The sequence below is a fragment of the Jaculus jaculus genome, chromosome 4 (genome assembly GCF_020740685.1).
Source record: "Jaculus jaculus isolate mJacJac1 chromosome 4, mJacJac1.mat.Y.cur, whole genome shotgun sequence".
Taxonomy (NCBI): domain Eukaryota; kingdom Metazoa; phylum Chordata; class Mammalia; order Rodentia; family Dipodidae; genus Jaculus; species Jaculus jaculus.
In genome coordinates this window covers 53,546,035-53,572,432 of record NC_059105.1, presented here as the reverse complement: position 1 = coordinate 53,572,432, position 26,398 = coordinate 53,546,035, and the positions used below count along the sequence as shown (strand labels likewise).

Sequence of the window (26,398 nt, the reverse complement as noted above, 5' to 3'; positions counted from 1 at the left end):
TAGAACACTTGAAATAATTGACGGAGGTCTAAAGAAGGCTTCTAACTGAAATGTTTGAATGACCCCTCCCCCTACAAAAAATAAAGGATTACAAATATTGGAATATACCTTTGGCCTCCTGGTTTATTTCACAAAAGCCAAAGTGAAACATGCTGAGCAAAAAGTGTTGGATCTTGTCTATGAATCAGGTTGCTTGGCATAACTGCATTCAGAAGAGCCAAAGAAATTCATATTTGAGGGTATAATAGTTTGGTGATTGATAAAGTGACCTAACTTAATGTAGTTACTAACTTCCCTTTGTAAGAAAATGCCAATGATCAAGATCTGAAAAGAGGCAGAAAGTCAAAAGTTACACAAGCAATATGTAAATGCAAATTCTTTACAGGGGAGTGGCCTAAGTTTTGTAAGCTTTTACTAGCTAAAATCACTTTGTAAAATATGATCTCATTCTTACCTTAGAAACAATTTACAAATCAGATTATGGTAGTACTTTTCCCCAAACCTTTCTCAGACTGTTGTGTAATAATGCTTTCATCTTTTCTGTATTCACCTGATCCTGATACCTGTGAAAATAATTACCAGTATGCTAAAAGTTCCATATTTCCTATAATCTGTGTTAAAAACTAATATGTTTCTTTTTTTAAGTTTCCACAGAAAAGAAGTTGTCAAGGAAAAACTCTGAAACGAATGAGCCCTTAGGAAGCATATACAGTAATTCTTCAATTTATCAATTATGTGACTATCTCACTCAATCAGTTATTTGGCATTTAGTTTCAAACATGTCTGATGGCACCCAAGAAGGGAGTGAAAAAGACAAAGCATATGAAAGCCAAGATTCAATAGCTAAAAAAGTTATTTCAATTAATTTTCAAGCGTATAAGAGCAGGTCCATTTCTATTGGGGAACTTGCTCTAAGTATTTCTGAAGTGATCATTGAAATTCTTTCTAATGGTAACATTATAAGCACTGACACTGTACAGTTGACAGCATCCAAAATCACAAAATATACGTACTGTCCAGAAGTAACTTCTTCTGACTTTGATGATTTATTTCAGGATCTCATAAGAGGAGTGATCTTTGTGTTATCCAGAGAACTAGGAATAAATCAGCACTTTGAAAACAATGGGAGAAAAAAATCATTTTGCACACTTAAAAATAAAAATGTATTCCTTTGCAACAAAGCTGCTACCACAGAAAGTCAGATAGGCCCCAGAGACTGGGAAACAACTCACCAAATTACACAATGTATTCACAGGGATAATTTAAATTACCTGGCTCATAAGTTAAACAATCTTGTTGGTAGCCTTAAAACTCGTGAATCAAAAGAAGTAGTTGACAAAGTTTTTGGTATTGTCTTAGATTTATTTTGGCCTGATGAATTCTCAAATGAGGACATAGACTGTGGTCAAATATCAAGAGCATGTGTCTCTTGCAAAAATTATCAACAAAGCAATAAAATGCTTACTAACAACCTAGGGCTCTCTCCTCAATCAGTTTTTCTTCTCAACATTGTATGTGAGAAACTCATTCGAACGCTTCTGGAAAAATACACAGGCACCATCTTCCTTGAGAATGGTGCTCTTTCTCATGAAGTAACTGAAGAATGTCAACTGTTAAAAATACTTCAAAGTGTAGAATATAAAGATTCTGATTATTACAAGACATCAATGGGCTGTGAACAATTTCAAGGAGATTATATGTCAGATCTTTTGGAAAATCTGGCAGGAATGGATCAAGATTTATTATCATCAGACTGTGTACTTAATATTGTTTCCCACAGTTTGGTTAAATCCTTGCTGGATAAACTATCTCAAAGTTTTCCCCAAGCTCCTTTTGAAAACAAATATTTGAAATACAGATCTAGAGACATACAGTCTAGTTTCCCAAAATCAAAAAATACAAAATTAACAGAGTCACAACAAGTTAGGGGCTCTTTAGGGTTGATGAATTATGATAACAATTCTTTGAACAGATCCTTGAAAAATGCCAACACAGAAAGTTTCAAAATACAATCGATGTTTGGCAAGGAATGTAGAGCAAAGCCTTCTTTAGCACCTCTTGGTAGAGAGGAAACAATGGAAATGAATAAAATAGCCTTTCATAAAAAGCTCCACCAAAGAGATATGAATACAAATGTTTATTCATCCACCCTTTTAGAGGAAATAATTTCTGAATTGTTTTTACATCTCTCTACTTCATTGTGGAGAAAAAATGCAAATATCACTGAGGCCTGGCTCAATGAGATAAATACATTACTTATCTACAGTGTAGTGAATGAGTTTAACAAAGCACAAGTTACTGTTCTGAGGAATGCAGAAGAAAAGCAGTGTTTTCCATCAGTCCATAGAGAAACTGCTAGTAAGATTGTTTTCTCAGTATATTATGATGTTTTAGAGCAGTATGAATTTATAGTGACCTATGGAAATCTGGCACATAACAATACTTCCATAGCAGAACGAATCTTCAGTGGCATATTGTTAGAAATTTTGGCCTACCAGCTCCCAGCAGGCTTTATGAGAAAGCTCAAGCCACATTCATACCACACTCTGAATGGTGAAATTATACTGCATAAACTTCAAAATAATTTAAGAAAAATTATTTCTGGACCTAGGTTTTCAAGAGGCTATAGCACCATGTTACCACACTCATTTTTAGAAGATGTCATCAGAAGAGTTTTAGCTCAGCTCATGCTTCCATCTATTAGGCCTTTATCTTTAGAAAAAGAATATTTCATGAGCTCAGATTTTAATAAACTGTCCACCCGCATAATAAATAAGGTTATATCAGCCATTTCAAAACATAAAATCTGGTTCTCCATCTATGATAACCAAAATCTGTGTTCAGGAAAAAACATCCAGAAGATGGTAGATTCTGTCTATAGTAATATTTTACAAATGTCTGATTCTCTTGTTTCAATACAGAAGAGTATAATTAGCCGGAGTCCAATTATGGTTGACCAAATTGCCAGTTTCATTATCCAAGAGATTATTGAAAATCACCTTCAACCATTTTTATCTGGAGAGATTTTATGTCGTCCAAGAACACCATTGGATGCAGTGTCTGATATGGTCAACCAAGTTCTCAGTGAAGTCACTGAGTCACCCAAAGTCCAGAAGCCATCATTCTCAGGCATTTGCCCTGATACATTTATTAAGGAAATTGTTGCCAGAGTTTTATCAAAAATATGTAGCCCAAAACCTTACACTAATGTTGAGCTGGAAAACATGACTCAAAAAATAGTAAACTCAGTGAATAGCCATTTAAATAAAGCCAAATTTCACATGTTATGTGATAAGCAACAATCCTTTCTGCTTGTTGGTAGAGATGTTGTGGATGAAGTTGTCACCTCGGTTTACAGGAATGTGTTAAAGCAGCATGGGATTGATGCTGATATTGACAGTGAACCTGAAATCAGTGATGTTTTTGTGGAAGCTATTACCAAATTAATTATAGAAGCTGTTTCAAACTACCTTCTTCACCCATTGTTTTCTGGTGATCTGTCATCTTCTTCCTGCTCTGAATCAATGGCTGAAAATATTGTTCATGACATCCTTGGTAGCATCAGTAAATCTGATAAGCCAAGTCAGAATTTGCCTCCATATAACACCTTCCTGCCATACACATTTTTAGAAGATATGATCAAAGCACTATTTTCTAGATTCTTTCCTTCTGCAGATAGTGTGGTTCCTAATCCAGAAACAAAAAGAGATAAATCACAAGTAAATTTTAATAAAATTGCTTGCAACCTTATAAGTGATATTAGGATGAAAATTTCCCAACATGAAATCCGATTTTCAAAAGATGAAGAAAAAACAAAGTTTGTTTATTCAGAAGATGATGTTCAGCATCTTGTTGACTCAGTGTTCAAAAATATTTCTGGTTCAAAAGAATCAATGGAACAGAATATAACAAGAAGTGATGATGTTTTAATTGATAAGCTAGCAGGATTTATTATTAAATATGTTTGTGAACAACATCTCCAGCCATTTTTGGACAGAAAAAAATTACTGACTTCATACACATATTCTAATGATGAGAGACAGCAGGTATTCTATGCCAGTGTTTATTCTGCAACATTTTTGGAAGATGTGGTCTCTGGCATTTTAAGCAAAATATTTCACAGAGTAGTAGGTATTGTGCAAGTGGAGTCAGTAAAAAATTCAGAAGATGTCTTGTTTCATCAAGCTGAAAAACTCATATATTTCATAACAGAGGAATTCTCAAAAGCCCATGTTACCACTATAGATAATGCTGAAGAACAATTTTGTTTGCCTCTAGTAAAGAAAGATGTAATCAAAAATATTATTGACACTGTATACAGCAAAGTCTTAGCAGAATATGAAATGGATGTTGTGCCTGATAAAGACTTTCTTGATGACACAAAGAAACTGGCAGCAAGAGTAACTAAATTTATTCTGGCTGAAATTTTTGATTACCAAATTCACCCAGATATTATAGCAAATCTGCCCTTTGAGTCACATTCTAAACTTAGTGAAAATGTTTTGATAAATAAAGTTCATTATGAGATTAGCAAGTCAAGATTCCGAAGACAGGCTTCAACAGTATATACAACCATGCTGTCACATATTCACTTGGAAAAAATAGTCACTCAGCTTTTATCTCAAAGTAGCCCATTTAAATCCATGTTAGAACATCCAGAGAGTTCTCAGTCAGAGTTAAGTAATACAGTCATAAAACTGATAAATGAAATCATGTCAATTATATCCAAACATGCAATATGTATTGTTAAGCATGGAGGTGAAAAACAAAGTACAATTTCAGAAAAAGATGTCCAGTCCATGGTTGATGCAATTTATTCTGATCTTTCTAATTCAAATGTATATCAGTCTCTTACAAAAGATAAAAAAGGCATAAGTACCATACCTGTTTCAAAAATAGCAAGTCTTATAATAAAGGAAATTTTTAATCATCATCTACAATCATTTTTATCTGGAGATAAAAGTCTGCTTTCAGCTTCAATTGGTCAAACTTATACACAGAAAGCAATACAGCTTAAGCAAAGAGAATTGTCTTTCATTGTGAACTCAGCTGTCTTTTTGGAGGAAGTAATTTCTGAGCTTTTATGCAAACTTCTTTATGAATTTACATGTAATACCTTAGCTACTGAAAACTCGGATACAGCAAAAGTTAAAATAACTGACATTGTTACAATATTAGTTAAATCAATTATTCTAGAGTTCACCACATCAGAGATTTTAGTTGCAGATAACTTAGATGAAAATTTGTTGTATTCAAGCACATATAAAGAAATGGTTCAAAAAACAGTGAGCTCAACTTATGAAAACATTTTATATGAATACAAATCATTGAGTCAAGTATATAGGGTGGTACAAAATGATACTACCTGTTTAGGAAGGCAAATATATCATTTTCTACTGGAAGAAATTTATGATTATCAGGTGCAGTCATTAGTTGCAGGAGAATTAATGTCTTCTTCCTATTCTTCCCCCCGAGCTGATACTATCATCCAGAACGTACTCAGCAGCATCTTGAAGGAAAGCAATGCCTTGCCATCGTGCATTACTGTGTTCCCTTGTTCTCTTCTAGAAAATATGATTTACAAGCTCCTGGTGCATATTTTCCCTTCAAAAGATACTTCAAATGAACAAAAGGAGAAAGGGATTGCATCAGAGGATGATGATGAGTTTATGGCTGCAGCTTCAAAGCTAACTGAGGAAATTATAAGAGAAATTTCTGAACATGAGATCCGACTTGCCACCGCAGAGGACAATGTAGAAAGTGTGCAGTTAGAAGCTACTGAGAATGTTATTGACTCAATATGTAGCAATATTTTGAAAAAATCTGATTTCCAAGCTGAAGTCCAGAAAGATGCACACAAGAAAAGTGGTTCCTTACTTACTAAAATGGCTGGCTTCATCATGAAGGAGATCATGGATCACCATTTGCGACCATTTTTATTTGGCGAAGAGTTATCTCCCAAAGCCTTACCTGGTAAAAAACAGGCTTCAGTCATTCCTAAATCTGGGAAAGAAAAGACACAATCTTCTTTATATTCAGCTACATTTTTGGAAGATGTAATTGTTGACCTTGCTCATAAATTCTGTTCTTCCCCAACAACTGCTGAAGATTCTAGCAAAAAAGAAATAACAGAGCCAGACATTGCAAGCTTATCTATCAAATTTGCAAACTCTCTCATAGGAGAATTTAGGAAAAATAAAATTAAAGTTTTGCCTCGTGCTGAAGAAATATTTTCTTTGCCTTCAGTTGGTAAGGAGACAGTTAATGAAATATCTAATTTTGTATATGATCAGTTCATAGGGAAATTTGAAACTAGTGACATTGAGAAAGATGAGAAACGCAGCATTGCTTTAGAAATGATTGCTGCAATGACCCAGCAAGCAATCTCTGCATTCAAGATTCAAACACTGTTTTCAGGAGACTGGTGTTCAACCTTCTTCTCATCTTTAAATACAGAAAACATCACCCAAAGGGTTCGATTATTACCACAGAAGACATCTAGGCAAAGAAGTAGATGCTTAAAACAGAAACAACTTACTCTATCAGAGCAATCACATAATGTTCCACTAAGGTCAGATCAGAAAAATAAAATCGATAGTTTAGAATTGAAGAGAGATGCAATGAGTAGAAATAAAAGTTTCAAAACTAAAAACAGTTCAATTCAAAAAGATGACATCCAAAGTCCAGTCCTCAACTCTATAAGTGTCATTACGAACAGCAATATCACCAACATGATGCCAGTGTCACCTTCATTTGTCACTAATGGAAAATCAGAAGATTTTAATCAAAAACATGAGAATATCTCAAAAGTGACTTCTCCAGCTACCAGTGAAAAATTAAAAGAGATGCATAGACAAAAGTTGAGTGAAATTGGGAAGGAAAACTCAGCTCAAAAAGATGAGCCCAAGCAGAATGTTGAGCCATACCCAGGATTATCAGTTGTTTCTCTTGATACAAATTTTGAAATAGATAAAAAGAAGATTGATAATACCAGAAATGGTACAGAGACAAAAGATGTCCAGCCCATTCATTCATCTTTGAAGCACAGAGTAATGGACACAGTGACCAAAACAGAGAAAGCAGTTGAAATCAATATGGAGGAAGAACAACCCACATATGATGAACATGTTCAAAATGTAATTGAAAATATTTATGAAAATGTTTTACTGATGTCTTCCTCTGAAGAGCCATTGGATATTTCAAAAGCAAGATACAACAAAAGCTCCCTCAGCAATACACCTGTGGCTGAACCTGCAGTGGTTGGTAAAGGTTACACACAGCCAAAGGCCATATCAATATCAAGTCACACAAATATTCCTGTAAAAGAGAAAGACAGTGAAGAAAAAAAGAAAACAAGGAAAGAGCATGATATAAAAAGAGATGAGTTAAGTGAGAAAGAGATTGAAGATAAACCTAGTAAAACAGCCCATCCTCAGAACTTATCAGAAAAGAAGCCTGGGATTTTTCCTGCTAAATTTCTAGAAGATGTCATTATTGAAATGGTCAATAAATTAATCTTCTCTTCCATGCCAGAATCAGAAACTTCTGATGGGGGACCCAGTGCTAGTGGTGATCAAAGTCAAGCTGAACTCTATGACATAGCTATGAAACTGATCAGCTCACTTTTGAAAGAATTTTCAGATGCTGAAATTAAAGTGTTTAGGCCAGATGAGGGAAATGATTTTTTCTCACATGAAAGCAAAGAGTCTTCAATTATGACAGTACCTCCTAGGTATAAGGAATCAACTACTGATGAGTCACTAAAGAGTGTTAATATCAAAACTTCAAATAAAATTCCACATATGCACAAAACAACTGATGACGGTTCTTCTAATGAGTTGCCTTTCTTGCCTAAAATGGAGCCAATTGATAGATCCTTGGTCAATAAAATTGTTCACTCTTCTCTCTGTAATATTTTAAAGGAATATAAATCTCAAGAGTCTATTTGCAAGAATATCAGCAGTAATGGGAAAGATTTAGCAAGAAGGATAACTAGCACAGTGATAAATGAAATGTTTCAATATCACCTTAACATGATATTTTATAGTGATGAGGTACCAGCTTCAGCATGTTACCCTTTGGAATCTAGAGATGTCGTAAAAAGAGTCCAAACAGTGGCACAAACAGCCAGCAAAGAGTGCCAAACATCCTCTCCATATACCATAATGTTGCCTTACAAATTTTTAGAAGATGTGATGTCTGCACTTTTATCAAAAATTTTCTCCATCTCCAAAGCACCAACATGTGAAGAAGACCTGTTCACAGACCTCAATTTCCTTCACATGAAGTTAGTAAGTACTGTTGCAGCAGAGATGGCCAAAGATGAAGATATGATTATACACTATGTAGAATCTTTACATCCGAATGATGATGAAATCATTCAAATAGTGGTTCAGACAATATATAATAATCTCTTGCCACAGTTTGGATCCCAAGAGGTCATACAAAATTGTATAATCAGCGAGTGCAAACTCCTTTCACAAACCATAGTTGACTTAGTTCTCCGAGAAGTGGCTGGCAATCAGTTGCAGAACTATTTTTGTGGTGAGTTAACACCTTATCAGTGTGCAGAAGTGGACAATGTTGTGGAAAATATCCTTAGAAATGTTATGTATACTACCCCAACCCAGCCTTTATGTGCACGTAAACTATCATATAATATAATAGAGGAAATTACTGTAAAATTTTTGTCGAAGCTTTTAGCTATGTTTCCAAAAGTGCATACAGAAAGAACCAAATCTCAAGAAAGTGAAATGCAAAATATAACTTCAAAAATATTAAACTCAGTACAAGAGTTTATATCCAAAAGTAAGATTAAAATTGTACAACCAACCAAGGAATCAGCTTCTGTGCCTTTAGCTGACAAAGCAACAATTGAAAAAGTTGTCAACTCTGTTTATAGCAATGTGCTAAAACACTCTGGCTCTCATACGTCTGTATTTAATGATTTAATGGGTAAGAGCAATATCCTTTCTGACATTATAGGTTTCTTAATGGTGAAGGAAATTTCCAATTCTGAATTCCAACCTCAACTGGAGGAAGAAGTTTCAAGTACAGAGTTAGTTCTAGAAGCTGTCAAAATTATGGAAAAAGTAGTCAAGATTATTGATGATCTGAAGTCCAAGGAAAAGTCTTCATCTGTAAAATGTTCAATGTTAGATGCCAGAATTTTAGAGGAAGCCTTGGCTTTGTTCTTGGCTAAACTAGTCAGGACTCCCAGTGTTGCCAGGAAAGATGGTGACAACATGATGAAACATGAGTTAAATAAAGTCGCATCTCAACTGACAAAATCTGTAACAGCTGAAATTTCCAGAAGCAATATTAGTCTTGTAGGATCTAATCCTGAAGAAGATTCTTTAAATCCAGACAATATGGAAATGGTTTCTCAGGTAGTAGATTCTATTTATAGTAATTTATTACAAAAATCTGGAAACTGTAATGAATTTTATGATATAAAGGATACAATGAAGGCTTTCCCTAAAAAAGTAGCTAGCTTAATTGTTGATGGGGTGTCACATGTTGTATCAAATACAGTTAGCACAAAGAATTCATATGATGATTCATCTGGAAGTCTCGACACTCATAGAATTATTGAAAAGGCACAAAAGCATGCTGCAAAAATGATTCCTGGCCTCAGCAGAGATGAGGCAAATGACACTCTGTTAGAAGAGGAATTACCAGTTAAAATAGTTCCACATATTGGAAAAAAGCCAATCAAAATAGATCCAGATATTCTTTCTAAACACTTAGCTGTTCTTTCTATAAAAACGGAGCCTATTGAGAAACTCAAAACAGAATGCATTAGACGAACTGGATGTAGCATAACAGAGCTGAGAAGAGCATCAATCAGTGGGAAAAGTCCCTCCTCTGCTGACACCTCTGATTTACAACAAAGAAAGAAAGAAAGACGTACTTCATTGGATAAGACAGGACGACTAGATGTAAGACCATTTGAGGTAAGTCAAAAGACAGTGGCAAAAAAAAGGATTAAACAGTGCACCATGGTTGTAGTTGTTTGATTTGTGTCCTTTCATTCTGTTATGGAAAAGCATGCCTGACTATTTTGCCAGCCCTCCAGTTCATCTATATAGTCACAATTATGAAGGAATTGCTATATCCAATCCATTATTCACTATGAAGGTCTTGGGCTAGATTGTATAACATAATCCATTTTAACTGGCATCATTCTTTGTAGAATGGTATTATAAGTACCAAGTAGACTTTATGAAATTTTCACTTGGAGATTATCAGTAAAAAAATAATGCATGCTTCATATCATTCTCCATTATTGCTATATAGAGGTACTCAAAAGGACCAGTTAATAGAAAGAAGTATCCCAGTGTGGGGTATAACAAGCCTAGAAACCCAGTGATTATTTGGGAGTGAGAGGGTGAAGCAGAATTGCAAGTTTGAAGCCAGCCTGACCAGCACAGGGAGACCATGACTCTAAGATGAGGCCATATAACATAGCTTTAATTCTCGAACGTAAGAATCTTCATTAGTACTTCTTCTCTTTCCTCTGTATATTACACTGGAAAGTTAGATTACATTTGCTCCTGCCATTTTATCTTGATTATATTGACCCTTTCCATTTTTGCCTACTGTCAAGAAGTTTCAGTTACCTTCTTTTCCTATACTCATCCTAATCCTACCTTCTAATGTTTAACTTGAGCTGCAGATAATAAACTGATATTTCAAACAGTCAAAATATGTCCTTGTTATAAGAAAACCACTCATGAAGACTACAGAACTGTCTGACTGGTGGGCCAAGCCCCTGTATCAATCTTGTACATCTGTAAGAGGGCTATTTGTATTCAGGAATGCAGAGGCAGACCTTGACACTAAGTTTATATACTATAGAACTATGATTTCCTCCAGTATAAACCCAAGTGTGGCTCTTGCTAATACTGTTCTGAAATGAAGAGAGAGTTTCAATGATAATAATCAATGTAATTAATGCCTTATTTGTTCATATATTTAAATTTAAGATAGGTTCATTATGTAGCCTAGTCCACCCTAGTGCTCACTAGATAGTCTAGACTTGTCTGTAACACCTTCAGATAATCAACCTTCTGACTGCTGTAATTGCAAAGGCCCAGGTCTGTTTTCAAATTGAAATACTGCAATTATCATGGAGTGATACTTATTTAATTTCTTTTGTCCTTAGTTTTTTTCAAACATATGAAAGTTTCTTCCAGTGTTAAAATTTTCCACTTGAATCCTCATTATTTATACCATCATATACTCTGTGGTATTCATTTATATATAAGTAATTCAGTGTGAATGAACCATCTGTAAATTGACTGTAGAATAATATGATTTCAACTTCATTCTCTAATTATTTGTAGAAATGCCAATAATAAATCCTATTCTTAATTATCAACCTTATTTTGTTTCACTTAGAAATTTCAGAAAGCTGTAAGTTAACAGTGAGGCATATATAGCCTTTGAACATTGCAAGACCACATTATTATCCTAAAACCATGAAAAGTGAAGGGTGGCTACACCTGAAACAAAAACAAATAACTTTGTCACTCTAAGGGAAGGAAAGTCTACCCATCCATCCATTCATACATACATACATAAATGCATATACATATATAGACAGGGCATAAAAATTGTATGTACCAATCAAAGGGACAGAGAACAAAAAATTAAAACAAGAGGTTAAATTAAGTGCTCTATGTATTTGGCTCTCCCTCAGAGCTTGGTACTTTGCTTTCAGGTTCCATAAATTTTCACATAACCCATCATATGCATTTTGAAATATGTAATAACAAATCTGAGGCTATACTGCATAATGTTGAATTTTGTAACCTACTCTTTTCTCCATTAGAATGGATATAGTTGTTATGATTTTTTTAAATGTTGCTTCTAATAGGTGGCTTCCACAGCACGAATCCTTCAAGGTATTATTACTTGAAAATACAGCTTTCAACTTTTCAAAGGAATATTTAGTTCAAAATTAATAAATCAAAGTACAAAATCTTTGACATGGCCAAAAGGTGTAGATGTAAAGTGAGTCACTTGAATTACATATATTTTTGGATCTACTTTTAATATTGAAAATTCGCTAAAAATGTGAGAAAAATAAAAAGATTTACCTACTTTTTTCAAAGGAACAATAATATAGAAGTCTTTAGTTCTTCAAAGATGGTCTGGAGAGATGGCTCTGGTTAAGTGGCTTGCTTGCAAACCCTAAGGACCTGGGTTCAGTTCCCTAGTACCCACATAAACCCAGATGCACAAAGTAGCACATGTGTCTGACGTTCATTTGCAGTGGCTAGAGGTCCTGGCATGCCCATTCTCTCTCTCTCTCTCTCTCTCTCTCCCTCTCTATTTATGTGTGTGTCTTTCTGTTACTCATAAATAAATAGTAAAGAAAATATTTAAAAAAAAAAACTTCAAAGAAGGCTGAATAGATGGATTAGCAGTTAAGGTGCTTGCCTGTGAAGCCTAAGGACCCATGGGCAACTTTCCAGATCCCACATGACCCAGACACAGAAAGGTGAAGCAAGTGCAAGGTTGTACATGCCCACTAGGTGGGGCAAACGTCTAGAGTTATATTGTAGTGGCAGAGGCCCTGTTCTCTCCTCCTCATCACTAAAATAAATACCATAAAAATAAATAAAATTTCAAAGAGTAAAAGTTTGACTAGTCTTTATTTTATAAATGAAAATTAGTTATTCACATTTTCTTGAAAATAAGTGTTTAGGTTTCTATATGATTTCCTATTTAATAGTAAAAACATAGTATTTATCTACTTAAGTAACAACATTTTACAGGAAAAAGCAAGAATAGAAGGTAGTAAAAATATTTTGTAATTAATTGTGAAGTTTACACTAAAAAGACATACTTTTTGAAATAAGTTATGATTAATTGCAGAGATGGTTTAGTTGGTAAAATGCTTGCCACACAAGTATGTTTCCCTGAGTATGCATATAGCACTCATTTAATAAAAGAAAAGTAATATGACTGATGGCTTGTGTTTGTGACCCAAGCACTGAAACCGTTGAGACAGGGCATTTTGACTGATTGTTAGATACCTAGTCAAGAAGAATTGGTGAGCTCCAAGTTCAGGTAGAAACACTGTCTTGAAAAATAGGGTGAATATAGATTGAGAAAGACACACAACATTGACCTCTAGCCTCCCTTGGCATGTGCATGTACATGTGCCTACTCATATAGACACATGCATACAAACAGGCACACATTATATGCACATACATGCAAAAAAGACAGAGTATGTTATAATAACATGATATTATTGTAATGTATTCTATTGATGTGATTTTGTTTGTTCTTTAAAAATGTTGCTAGCATACCAATAAGTGGAATTTGTAGGGTTTTTCAGAATACAATTAGCTATATCGCAAAATAATATAGGCAGTGTGATTGAGTTATTTGTTATTTGAGTTATTTGTTTTTAATATTTATTGTGCTTTAAATTTCAGGCTGTTGGCAGAAATTCATTTCAGAATGTAAGAAAGCCTGATATCACCAGGGTAGAGCTTTTAAAAGACATTCAAAACAAAAAGGAACTGATCATTCGGTTAGTAGCTCATGATATTCTTCAAGAAACTTCAGACAATACAGAAAGAGATGGTATGGTTTCTGATGAAGAAGAAATTGTTTTAGGAGAGATCATTGCGCCAGAAAGCATAATGGCACTATCTGAAATACGTGTGAAAGAAGTTGCAAAGCCCATAGAAACCAAAGTTGTTTCCCCTAAGCCAAACATAAGCATGAGCAGCCTGAAGAAATTTTTATCACTAAGCAAATGCTGCCAGGCTACAAATGGTACAGATGCTGAATGTCCTGAAGCAACCTTAGACCAGATCATAGAATCAACCAACACACAGGTTAAAAGAGCTGTGGCTGAAGTTGGCATGCCCTCGACAAAGAACATGGCAGAAACACATTTTTCTAGAGAGAGCAAGTCACAGAGTAAGGTAAGTAAGAAACATGTTAGTCAGCAGCAAAAAAGGGTAGAAAACTTCTCAAATTTTGTCCAGTAATATACCTTGATTAGGCAGGAAAAAAAAAATCCTGAAACAGATTCATTGTCTCTACAAACCTTTAAATATTTAGAGTATAGGTTAAATAACAGTGATGCCATGAAACTCAACTAACATAAATTATAAAAAGAAACTTAGAAGGACTACAAAATGAAGGAAAACAAAATTAAAACCAGTGTAAGAAATGCAGGAGTATTATTTAAAACAATGCTTTGCAGTCCTTTTATTTTGGGGGGGGGGTTCGAGGTAGGGTCTCACTCTAGCTCAGGCTGACCTGGAATTCACTCTGTAGTCCCAGGGTGGCCTCAAACTCTCGGCGATCCTCCTCCTCCTTCCTCTGCCTCCCGAGTTGCTGGGATTAAAGGCGTGCACCACCACGCCCGGCTTGCAGTCCTTTTCTAACTGGGCTCCTAACTATGCTGGATAATTTTGGAGAGTTTCAAGGAGCAAAATGAGACCAGAGAGCTGCTGAGGCAGAAGGAGATTGACTGGTTCCTGAGGAGTCTTGTTGCTGTTCATGAGCAATGCCCTGTGCTCAGTCCACAGCACTGCTTCCCCACCCCCACCCCACCAACAAAAGCAGATTGTCTGGGTCTGAAACTAGACCTTCATTTAGTACCTATTGAATCTTTGGGAAAATCACATAGCTAACATTTTTTCTGAAATGACTTAACCAACTTGCCTAAACTTAACATATTTTAAATATCTCCCTTAGCTTCAGCCATTACACACCGTCACAATCACGGTGTGCAGCACTTGTTACTGGTTTCACACCTTCAAGTCGTGATACAGGTCTCAGTGACTCTTTGGGTTTGGCACTGTCCCAAAACCTGTTATTCATGTTGGTGGGGGGAATTATATGACTTAGGTTTTCTCATGAGACAGTTCTCTAAAATATTTGATGTAATTCCCAGATAACACAAAAGCTCCAATGACCCACAGCGGAAAAAAAAAAAAAAAGATATAATTTCAATGAATTTTTAGCATAGGGCATCTCAGTTGACTGATCAAAATGATTGATCAGGCAAATTTCCTAATTTTCTAGAGTTGTATCTCTGTTCTATTATATAGTTCACTAAACTATTATTAAAATATTTTAATATTATTGACAGTTAAGGGTGGTGTGGGTGGGGGAGACATTTTCTGCAGTCATATAGCCACTGTCAGATATGTGGGCCATGTGTTATGGTAAATAATTACCCAACTAGTCTCATGCTGCTGACGTGAGGCTTTCTACCCTCTTTACACTCCGTGGATCACACCCATACACAAGAAAAAAAGAACAGAGACATCAATGCAGAGGAACTACTTGGGAAGAAGTAGTTCAAGTGAAGGAGAATAAAAGGGGGTCAGTGGGAGACAATGGGAGGAGATTATAATTAAAACACACCGTATGTGTTATAAAAGTTAATATGTAAAACAATTCTAAAGTTTCAAAAGAGAAAATTACCCTCTTCAAAGGCAATACCAGGTTTATGTTGAAAATCTATCCAATTACCACAATTTCATTGAGCCTTTCAAAATTATATTGTGGGATTGGGGAGATTGCTTATCAGTTACAGGCGCTTGCTTGCACAGTGTGCCTGCCTGTTTGGTTCCAAAGGACCCACATAAAGCCTTCAACAAAGTAGCCCTTGCACCTGTGATCCCAAGGAGCCTAGAAAATGTGAGAGCCAGGAGAGTCTGAAGCTGCTTGTGGGCCAGCTAGACTGGTGCTCATGAAAGCAACAAGTGATCCCATCTCAGAAAAGAGACAAAAGAAGAGCACAGACACCTGGAGGTGGTACTCTGGCCTTCATATGTGAGCCATGGCACACATATTCCCATGTACATATACATATCAATAATTTTTAAACACAATGAAAGAGACATTGAAACTAGAGTTAATGTATTCAGCCATCTTTCAATTATTTTCTTCTTTGGAATATCAACTAGATTACAAAATAGCTATATGATGTATCAAGGTATGCTTTGTATAATAACTGATTTATAATTTTGCAGAGAGAACAAAGTCTTGTTCCTGAACCAACACATTATTTCATACACAGAATTATGAGTTCATCTTCATACAATCAAGAAGATCTTATTTCATCTGTAAGGTAAATAAAATTAATGCAGTAAATACAGAAACTTGAGTTGAATATAGGGTTTGTTTGAATAATGGGTACCCTGGTAAATCTGTAAGTGAGCAAATGTTCAGTTTTACACTTTCCCTAGATGTTGATGCTTCCCTTCCTGACTCCCCACTGTGATAGTGCCATAAGCTCAGTATAGAAAATATACTATCACACAACAGTCCTTCTCAGCTGCCTTAAGTAAATTAACTTTCCTAGTGGGTAGCTATGCCTACAACTAACATACAAAGACTGGATGGGAAACAGATTATCCAGAAATGAATTCTATTATACAATTGGCTTGAATACCAGCCTTAAAGAGGAGATAACACTTGTATGAAAGTAAGACAATCTAATTTGCATTGGTAGCATATCACAATGTGTACTATGTAGTTCTATCTAAAGTTTATAGAGACTATACTAAAACATTAGTAAATACCTACTCCAAAGCATTTATATAACAGAAAGCAGGTGTCAGACAAGAGACCCAGTAAGAAGAAATGGGGTAGCAGATAGTAATAGGGTGCTTAGAACATAACACAGTTGGGAGCTTTAATAAAATATAAAGTTTAAGCTAAAAAGAACACATTAGACTTACTATTGGAAATAAGTTATTATAGGCTGGAGAGATGGGTCAGTTGGTTAAGTGCTTGCCAGGACCAGATAATTTCTCTGGTTAATTCTATCAAATTTTAAAGACTTAATATCAACCCTTAATATTTTTTTCCATAAAACAGTGAAGAGGACAGGATACTTTCAAACTCAAGGTATTAGCATTATATTCATACTAAAAACCATTCAAAAGACTCTTAAAATCTCTAATGAATATTGATGGAGATAAAAACTTTCAACAAACAGTTGAGCCGCACCTTAGGTCAATGACCAATTGGGATTTATATCAGAAATGTGAGAGTTTTTAAGATTAAAAAACTAATCTACATTATATATCCCATTAGCCAAATAAAGAAGGAACAGTCACACACACTTCCCTCAATGCAAAAAGATGCCAAAATCCTACACCTCTTTATGATAGTAACCTATCTAACCTAGGAATAGAAGGAAACTATCTCACATAGTTTAAGACCATATGTTAAAAGCCTACAACTAACATTGTCCTCATTGGTAAGCCAGCTATGTTTTAATTTTCTCTATAATCTTAGTATTTGTAAGGTAGAGACAGGAGGGTCAGCCGGTAAGGGCCCAGCCCCAGATACATGGTGGGTTTGAGGCCAACTGAAGTACATAAGATCCTATCTCAACAACAACAACAAAAACACTTAAAAAAGAAAGAAACTAGAAAGAGTCAGGGTGAGGAGGAAGGAGGGACGAGAGGGGAAAGAAAGGAAAGAGAGGGAGAAGTAAAAGAAAGAAGGACAAAACCTTGTCCTTAGCAGTAAAAGAATGAAAACTTTCCTAGAAAATCATAAGCAAGAAAGTGGACACCTATTTTTGCCATTTCAATTTAACAAAATCCTTGAAGTACTTTCCAGAAAAATTAAGCAAGAAAAAGAAGTAAGCGACATTCAAATAAAAAAGACTACGAATAAAACTCTGCACTTGCAGGTTATAGGCCTTTGTCTGTAGAAACCATTAAAGAATATCTCTCAACTGCCATTAGAATTAATACATGAATTCAAGAAAACTGCAGAATACAAAATCAGCATGTAAAATACACTGGTGTGTATGTTATTATCTTGACACTGGTGTCAAGAGGACTTAATGAGAAAGAAATAGCATTTTCAAGAAATTCTTTTGGAAACATAGATCCACATTAAAAATTGAACTTGAAACATAACCTTTGCATATGACACAAAAAGTACAGACAAGAAAATAAAATAATATACCCAGAGATATTTCATTTAATAGTAAAAGCTTTGCTCTTCAAAGGATACTATCAACCCAGTTAAAAAAAAAAAAAAAAAAAAAAAAAAAGGAGTGCAGGAGGGATGACCTAGTGGGTAAGGCATTTGCTTGCAAAGCAAAAGGATCCTGGTTTGATTCTCCATGACCCACGTATGTCAGATGTACAAGGGTCTCATGTGTCTGGAGTTCCTTTGCAGTGACTGGAGGCCCTGGCATATCCATTCTCTCTCTCTCCTCTCTTTCTCTTGCTCCCTCTTTCTCTCTGTCTGAAATAAATAAAATGTATTAAAAAAAAACTAGAGACAAAAGAATAGATTTGCAAATTATATATCTGATTAGGGATTAGTACATAATAAGTATATAAACAACTCCCCTCAGCTCATAAAGAAAACAACAAAAACAATCTTAGTAAAAGAAATTTCAAAAGACTAGAAAAATATCTTCTGAAAGAGTTATACATGCATATGAAAAATATGCTAAAGATCAATACTTACTAAAAAAAAGGCAAAACACAATAACAGATGATACCATTTTAATCCATTGCAATAGCTGGAAGTAAGGAAAAGGAGAGGACTCAGAAAAAGATAAGAAAGAAAATAAAAATATGTAAGCATACACAGAAACTGAAACCCTAGTACACTGATGGTGGGGTATTATAAACTAACAACCACTGTGGAGAGCTGTATTGAGCTTTTCCAAAAATTTAAACACACAAGTAACTTATGCTCCAGTAATTCTTTAGAGAATGTACACAACTGAAAAAAACATACGTACTAGAGCAGATAGTGCATACCTGTGTTAATAAACAACCTTATTCACAATGTTGTGGTGATGGATGATAGTTATATTTATACAACAGTAGAAATTTTCATGAGTTAGATAATGTTGTGAGATTTATGCATATTTAATTATAATATAAAAATTTGAGAAAAGGATAATTTAGAAATCATTCTCATTCTATTTGGAATTTCAACAATATACTATTACAAAAGTGCTTATTCATGAAAAATTACACATTATTCTTAACCAGTAATTTACTCAATTGTTGAATACACAACTTAAAATTTAAAACTATGCCCTTTCTTGTTTATTTTAGTGAGGGAGAAGAGTTTGATCTGGATGTATTACAAGGTTGGCTATTTTTCTTAATGTTTGCTATTTTTATAATCTTGTTATTTACATATTAAGTAACTTCTTAGCTTTAAACCTTGATGTGATATCGGTTTTTTTTTTTTTTTTGTGAATATGTCTATTTACAGAAAGTGATCTAATGTTATACCACACTGCTTTTAAGGTGAGCCACACACTTTGCCTTGTCTGAATTTAGTGTGGCATGTATTGTCTGATGTTGTGAATTTATAATTACCTCCTCCTGTGAGAAAATGAGCATGTACTGTTAAATCTAGGAGAAATGGATTTATTATTACTTTGAAAAGCTGTGCTTCTTTGCTCCAGAAACTAGCCCTAATACATGTATAGAGAGCTTGCTAAAACTAAATTTAGTTATTCATATTAAAATCTGGCTGGCATCTACCTCTCTGTTTTTCAAATATTCATTTCCAAGGATTGATTAAGATATTTGTGAGTACCCTTTAGTTCACTGTCATTCAGCTCTAAGAAGGAAATATCACTCCAATAATAATGGACACAAGAGATAGAATGTCATGTTACTATAAAATAATCTTGAAATTCAAAACACATGTGCATTCTCTTAATACGACCCAATCAAGAAACATATGCTCTTAACTTTTAAGTAAAAATCATTTTTTAACCAGATGATCTGTACAATAACAGGAATTCTGTCTGAATGTTATAAACATACCATAATCTGTAGGCAGCACAAGAGTCAACACGATGATTTCTAAATTTTGGGATCACTGGTTGTAAGACCCAGACAGAAACTAATTAGTATAGCTTTCATTTCACAAATAAGGAATCACAAGCTGGGAGTGAGGCCAGTAATGCCCGATACAATCCAGTCTAGATCTCATTTTTTCCTTCAATTTTTTTTGTTTTGTCCAAATTTGTTTTCACTTTGTTTGCATCATATATCTTTAAAAATATTAGATTTTTAATTTATGTTAGTTATTGTTCCTTTTATTCATTCATTTGAAGATTCACTGAGCATCTCTTTTTTTTTGTTCTAATAGTCTGTGTGTGAACAAGATGGTATATTCCTTGCTATCATGGAATTTGTATTGTTGGTTGGTGTGGGAAGTCAAATATAATGCAGATGTTAACAAAATCTCAAGACATTGCAATGACTAACAAAACCCTAGCTCACCAGGACATCATGTTCTCTCCTGTTACCCTTCTTGCCAGCCCCTGTGTTCCCTGGTGGCTTACTCCATTCCAGCTTGCCTTCTTAACTCCATGGTATTTTTTTACCCTTTGCAGGGCCTTTGCACTAGCTAATGCCCTGTATTGCCTTTTTTTTCATCATCTTCGTTTGCTCATTCCTCACCCAAAGACCTTCCTTACTTGTCACTTTCTCAGAGATGTCATCTCCAAGTAACCTCTCTAAACAATTTATTCCCTGTCATGGCCGTACTTATCCCACATTGTTATTTTTCTTTTCTCCATTGTAGTTATCTAGAAGGGTGTAAGATGTTGGCAGGAATATGTGAATACTGTTTCCCGTCAGATATTTAAGCTGAGATGTCATGTTAACAATTGAAAATTTAGGTCTAGGTTTCAGCGGAGAGGTCAAGCTGAACATACATATTGCTAGCCTCATAGAATATTTAATAAAATCCCCAAAACCTGTCCTCTTAAAGATTTGGAATTTTTCTGTGCCACTTCATGAGAACAACTTCCTGGATGGTTCTTGAAGCCAATACCTAAATACCTTATGTAGCCTAGATACATAAAAGCTTGCACTTGGAATTTTGGCATTCATATTAAGCCAAATGTTATCTTTCTGCCATGCAAAAGCTGAACTGGATCAGACTTTTTGGTGTATTAACACATTTTTTTTTTGAGTTCAATTACTCCCTCACATTGACTTGACATTTTCAGTATCTGTATTAGTCCTAAAGACATAATTTGTCATGGCTTTTGATACACACATATGTATAAAGTACACAGTTCTTGAATAAGTGCTAATTCCTTGTGTCTCTTATGAGACAGAGAAGATGTTCTCATTTCCATTTAGCATATGAGGAAAATGAGTCAGAGAAGTCAGAGCTAATTTTCTGGGCTCATACAGCACTGGGCAGTGTAGGTTAAGACTTAACATAGCTTCTATGCTTACAGGTCTGTTACTTGATGGGCATGCATCTTCATGAAACTTCTCTCATGACTATTTCTACCTATTTGAGAGAATACCTTTCTCTTATATATTTATATACTCCCTTGGAAACTCAAACAACATTCAATTCTATAGTGTAGTGTTTGGAAACCAGATTTTTCCCTGAGTATTGCAGAAGAGCTTTCCTGATTCTGAGCCAATGTACCTTAAAATATCAACACTTTCTGCTGTATTTCAGTCACTTTATTTTATTTATATGCATGCAAAAAGTGTAAATGCTAGAAAGACACAGGAATCACCTTCAGGGTAATTGTGTCATTATAGATAAATAAACAGTCCCAAGAGATGATACAGTTTGCACAGATGTTTAGCTACTAAATCACAGAGTCTGCCTCTCTTAATTCATCTTTGATAATTCCTAAGTAGAAGACTAAGAAAAGCTTTAGCATCCTAGGACTCTAATCGTTTGCATATATTTATTTGTCTGTGAATTAAACATAATAACTTCTACATGCCTACATTATTTTGGTGAAAAATAATTAAGATCACAATTGTCAACAAATGCTTAACAAAAATTCTACTTTTCCTCTCTCCCATAGAAATTTCCCAAGAAGAAAAGGTAGATAATGCAAGCACTGTTAAGGTAAATATATGTATACATATGGTTTTTTAATATTTTATTTTTATTTATTTATGAGAGAGAGAGAGAGAGAATGAGCACACCAGGGCCTCCAGCCACTGCAAATGAACTCCAAATGTGTGTGTCCCATTGTGTATCTGGCTTACATGGGTCCTGAGGAATTGAACCTGCGTCCTTTGTCTTTGCAGGCAAGTGCCTGAACCACACTGATTCAAAGTCCAATCAGAAAAAATTCCCTAAATTTAACTATTCTTCTATACCCAGATCTCTCTAAGTGGCTGAGACATGTTCTTAACAATTGAAAGTCTCTTGATTAAAGTTTGCCCATTGGAGATAAATAAATATTAATTGTTTGTGTGTATAGAACAAGCCACTAATTCATCTAGTATGTAATATATGTAACACTGGTTAGCTCTGTTATTCTGACTCTGGAGAAAAGCCTGTGGTTGACGGGTTATGTAGTGCCTTGTGCTTAGTGCTGAAAAGCCCAGTGAGGATATGGGGAAGGTGGAAAGGGAACAGTAGGTTCAAACACGGAGAAGTTCACCTTCCGGAAACCATGCTTCTGAACAGCATACCCCAGAGTATTTCCAAGGACTAACTCTCCACAGACAGCTATATCCAGTGAAAGATCATATCCCAGGATCTCTTTCTACCTTTCCTTCCTTAGAAAATGTCCAATGATATTGTAGTATATAATACATCCTTTTTTCGGTTCCCTATTTATCTTGTTTACCACTTTTTCACATTGTCTTCTTCTGGGTTCATTTTATTCCCTTTCAAATAGATTCCCATCTGTTCCATGAGTACACAGTAGAGTGTAATTTTCAGAGCCAATTCTTAAAATTATATAGCTTAAAAATAAATTGCCAAGCTTCTAAAGAAACTAGCTTAATTCAATACTAACTTTTCCTAATTATGACCTTAAACATCTTTTTTAACATTCATATTTCACTTTTGCCATATTTTTCCAAAAATTGCATGTCAATAAAAGAAAAACACTCAGGCTATATCCTGGGAATCTTTCACACCTTTGTGGACTATACTGTGTTTCTAACTAATCTGGATCTTTTCCTCTTTTTGTACTTTTTTCTTTGTTTGCTGCCTCTTCCATAGTAAAACTATTTCTAAAGAAGTTACCCAGTTCAGTCCCAACCAAGGAAGAACAAAGTACCTTTTACACACACATACATACACACACACACACACACACACACAGAGAGAGAGAGAGAGAGAGAGAGAGAGAGAGAGAGAGAGAGAGAGAGAGAGAGAGAAAGAGAGAGAGAAAGAGAGAGAGAGAGAGAGAGAGAGAGAGAGAGCGGGAGCATATTACAATTATAAACTTTGTAAATCTGGGCATGGTGGTGCACACCTTTAATCTCAGCACGTGTGAGGCAGAGGTAGGATGATCACCTTGACTTTGAGGTCATCCTGAGACTATAGATTGTGTTCCAGGTCAACCTGAGATGGAGTGAGACCCTACCTCAAAAATCAAAAAATGTGTAACTATTGAGGATCTGAAAATCATACAAGCTTGGGTTAGGAAATAACCCAAAGAGCAACCTATGCAATGTCAATTTCATACATGTTACATTATTCATTTACTATCTCAACAGTGAAATTTCATAGACAGGATTAATAGAATAAAGTTGTCATAGAAGGCATTGATTTCTTACCTGAGAAAGGAAGTTCCTTGGCAGGTTAGAGTGTGAGGAAAATCCCTGTTGTTTTACACAGACAAGTTTCTGTCATGATGCTGTACAATGGGCAGAAATAAAGGACTGTACAGATACTACCTACCATTCTGTAGGGACATCCTTTTCTCATACCAGAGGAAACACACTCCTGGTAGACCAAAGAATAGGGGATGAACCTGTTACTGTTTTCACCACTTTCTCATAACTTTTCCATGTCAATGGATTCAGACTGGGTAGAACATTACTCATAAGGAAAATAGCAACAGTATTCTCACCATATGATTAGAACAAGGGTGACTGTGAATGAGACTCTAGACACTGGGAATTCTGAAGTGAACATTCTTTCTCTTCTCCATTATCATTTTATCTTTTGTCAGAAAAGGGTTTGACATGTATCCTAATAAATAGGGCAAACAGTGCTGATATTATTCATGAGTTAAAATAGTTGATCCTTTGAATATGATATAGGGGAATCCAAGATCCTCATTCAGGACAAATTATAAGGACAAATTATAAGACTCCCAGTTAGAAAACTCCATGGACTTGTGACAGAGAGCAATTCTTTGAGTTAGCAGAGCACAGACTTTGCATGTGTATGATTTATAATGGTTTGCTATCATTTGAGCATCATTAGTTAGCTGCAGTTGTTACTCTGCAAAGGAAGACTAAGTATGTCACTTTGCCTTTGCAGTTTGTCACCATATTTGAAGGATCCAAGAATGCTTGTGCCAATCCACATCCTCCAAAGGAACACATTCCAGGTACAGAACATATGACCCTTCTAGCAATGACATAATACAACTCCCAAAAACCATGCTGACAATGTCAATATATGAGCACTGCATGAATAACAATTTTCAGTTTACTATGCAAGTTATCTTTCTTTAACTTTATACCAAAGGCAGGACAATAATATAACTAATATTTTAGGCCCATCCATCTATATTTTATTCATAAATAAATGACTATAACATATCAAACAGCTGCTCTCTTCAGTGCCATTATTCAAACATAGATCTGGATGAGTTAAGGGTCTAAATTCATTCAAAATCATCAATGTTCACATCCTCACATGACCTCATGAGCAAGGTAGGTAACATAAGAAAGAGCAACTTGCTTAACAAGGTCTGTAGCTCACTGGAGCTAGCATACTCCATCTGAAAATGGGAGTTCAGTCAATGGCATGCTAGATTCTTGCCAGGTCTAGTATTTCAGGACATCCCATTTTTAATTTTTTTTGTTGTTGTTGTTCATTTTTTATTTATTTATTTGAGAGCAACAGACATAGAGAGAAAGACAGATGGAGGGAGAGAGAGAGAATGGGCGCGCCAGGGCTTCCAGCCACTGCAAACGAACTCCAGACGCGTGCACCCCCTTGTGCATCTGGCTAACGTGGGACCTGGGGAACCGAGCCTCAAATCGGGGTCCTTAGGCTTCATAGGCAAGCGCTTAACCACTGAGCCATCTCTCCAGCCCCAACATCCCATTTTTAAAAGGAAAACTGAACATAAAAGTTTTAGATGATTATTCCAGTGTTTGGAATGTTCAATGTCATGTGTTTTTGAGTCCTATCACAAGCTATCTATAATAAACAGAGTTGTCTATATGATATTCTCTAAAGGACTCACATGCTGCATAACTGATACAGAAATGAATCCTAACTTTTTTAGTCATATCATGATAAAGATAAGTGCTTGATTATTTTCAAGAAAAAAATCATCAAGTATAGGTGAGAAATTATAGCATTTTAATATATTTCTGCTTTCACATGAGTATTTTAAATATAACCTTCCTATAGCACTTGAAATCGACTGCCCCATTTAGTTCATCAGGCTCTTTTAGAAAGTTTTCAGTGGAGAAAGAAGATGGACTGTCACACCCAACAGAAGAAGCCTCAAGCTCAAGTTGACATAGCACCATTTGAGACAAAAATCTTGACTTGTATTCCAAGTTTAGTCACTTTTAAACTCATATGATCTTAGGCAAGGTACTTAACCAAGTTATATTTCAATATTAGTGAATGCTTCATCATTAGTTCTTTTTCCTTCATAGGGACATTTTAAAAAAATCAAGTGAAAACACTTTGTGAATATGCTTTCAATACCACATATTCTGTTTAAATCTAATTTCTAAAGCATTGTTGCCCCTGATAACTGCTCTAGTTAAGATGTCTAGTTAACATACTACTTTTTTTTTTTCTCCACAGAAGTACCCAAGACCAGTATTTCCAAACAAGGTTCAAAAATGCTGGCAAAGGTATCCTCAACACTGTCAAAAGTCTTTTCCCGATCTAATAGCAATATTCCCAAATCTTCCTCACCACCTCATCAGAAAAGTCCCTGAAGTTCCTATACCTGACAAAATTGTGCTTCCCTATAAAATAAAATGATTTTAAAGTAGAACATACTTGTCTATTATTATATCTCTAAACCTAAGAGCAAAATAAAACACAATATTTGAGTTAATGAACAGTGCCAAAGTTTTCAATTAGTTAAAGTCTGGTCTAGAATGAGCTTCTACCTTGAAAAACAACCATTCCCCCCCAAATTAATTCATCTCAAACTTTTGGAAAAAATGGTTAAAATAATTGATAAGTTTGACTCAAGGAAAACTTTCAGAAATATTATGGTATAAGGAATTTGTTATACTAAATATAGTCCATAATCTCTATTAACTCAGCAACAGTAAAATCACAAGATGGATTTTTATTTTATTTATTTATTAGAGAAAGACAGTGAGAAGGTACACCAGGGTCTTTAGCCCTTACAAACAAACTCCAGACACATGTGCTACCATGTGTATGCGTCTCATGTGGG

General features: G+C 35.1%; 1 protein-coding gene across 1 annotated transcript in view; it reads left to right on the top strand.

The window, feature by feature from the left end:
* Positions 1-25,935, top strand: part of Fsip2 (fibrous sheath interacting protein 2) — an 87,649-nt gene extending 61,714 nt beyond the window's left edge. The window contains exons 17-23 of the mRNA XM_045147853.1: positions 646-9,956; positions 13,455-13,952; positions 16,020-16,117; positions 19,092-19,126; positions 21,845-21,888; positions 24,274-24,343; positions 25,789-25,935. Of these exons, the coding sequence (XP_045003788.1) occupies positions 646-9,956; positions 13,455-13,952; positions 16,020-16,117; positions 19,092-19,126; positions 21,845-21,888; positions 24,274-24,343; positions 25,789-25,925 (10,193 nt within the window). The 3' untranslated portion in view covers positions 25,926-25,935. The remainder of the gene's footprint in view (positions 1-645; positions 9,957-13,454; positions 13,953-16,019; positions 16,118-19,091; positions 19,127-21,844; positions 21,889-24,273; positions 24,344-25,788) is intronic.
* The last annotated feature ends 463 nt before the right edge of the window (positions 25,936-26,398 follow it).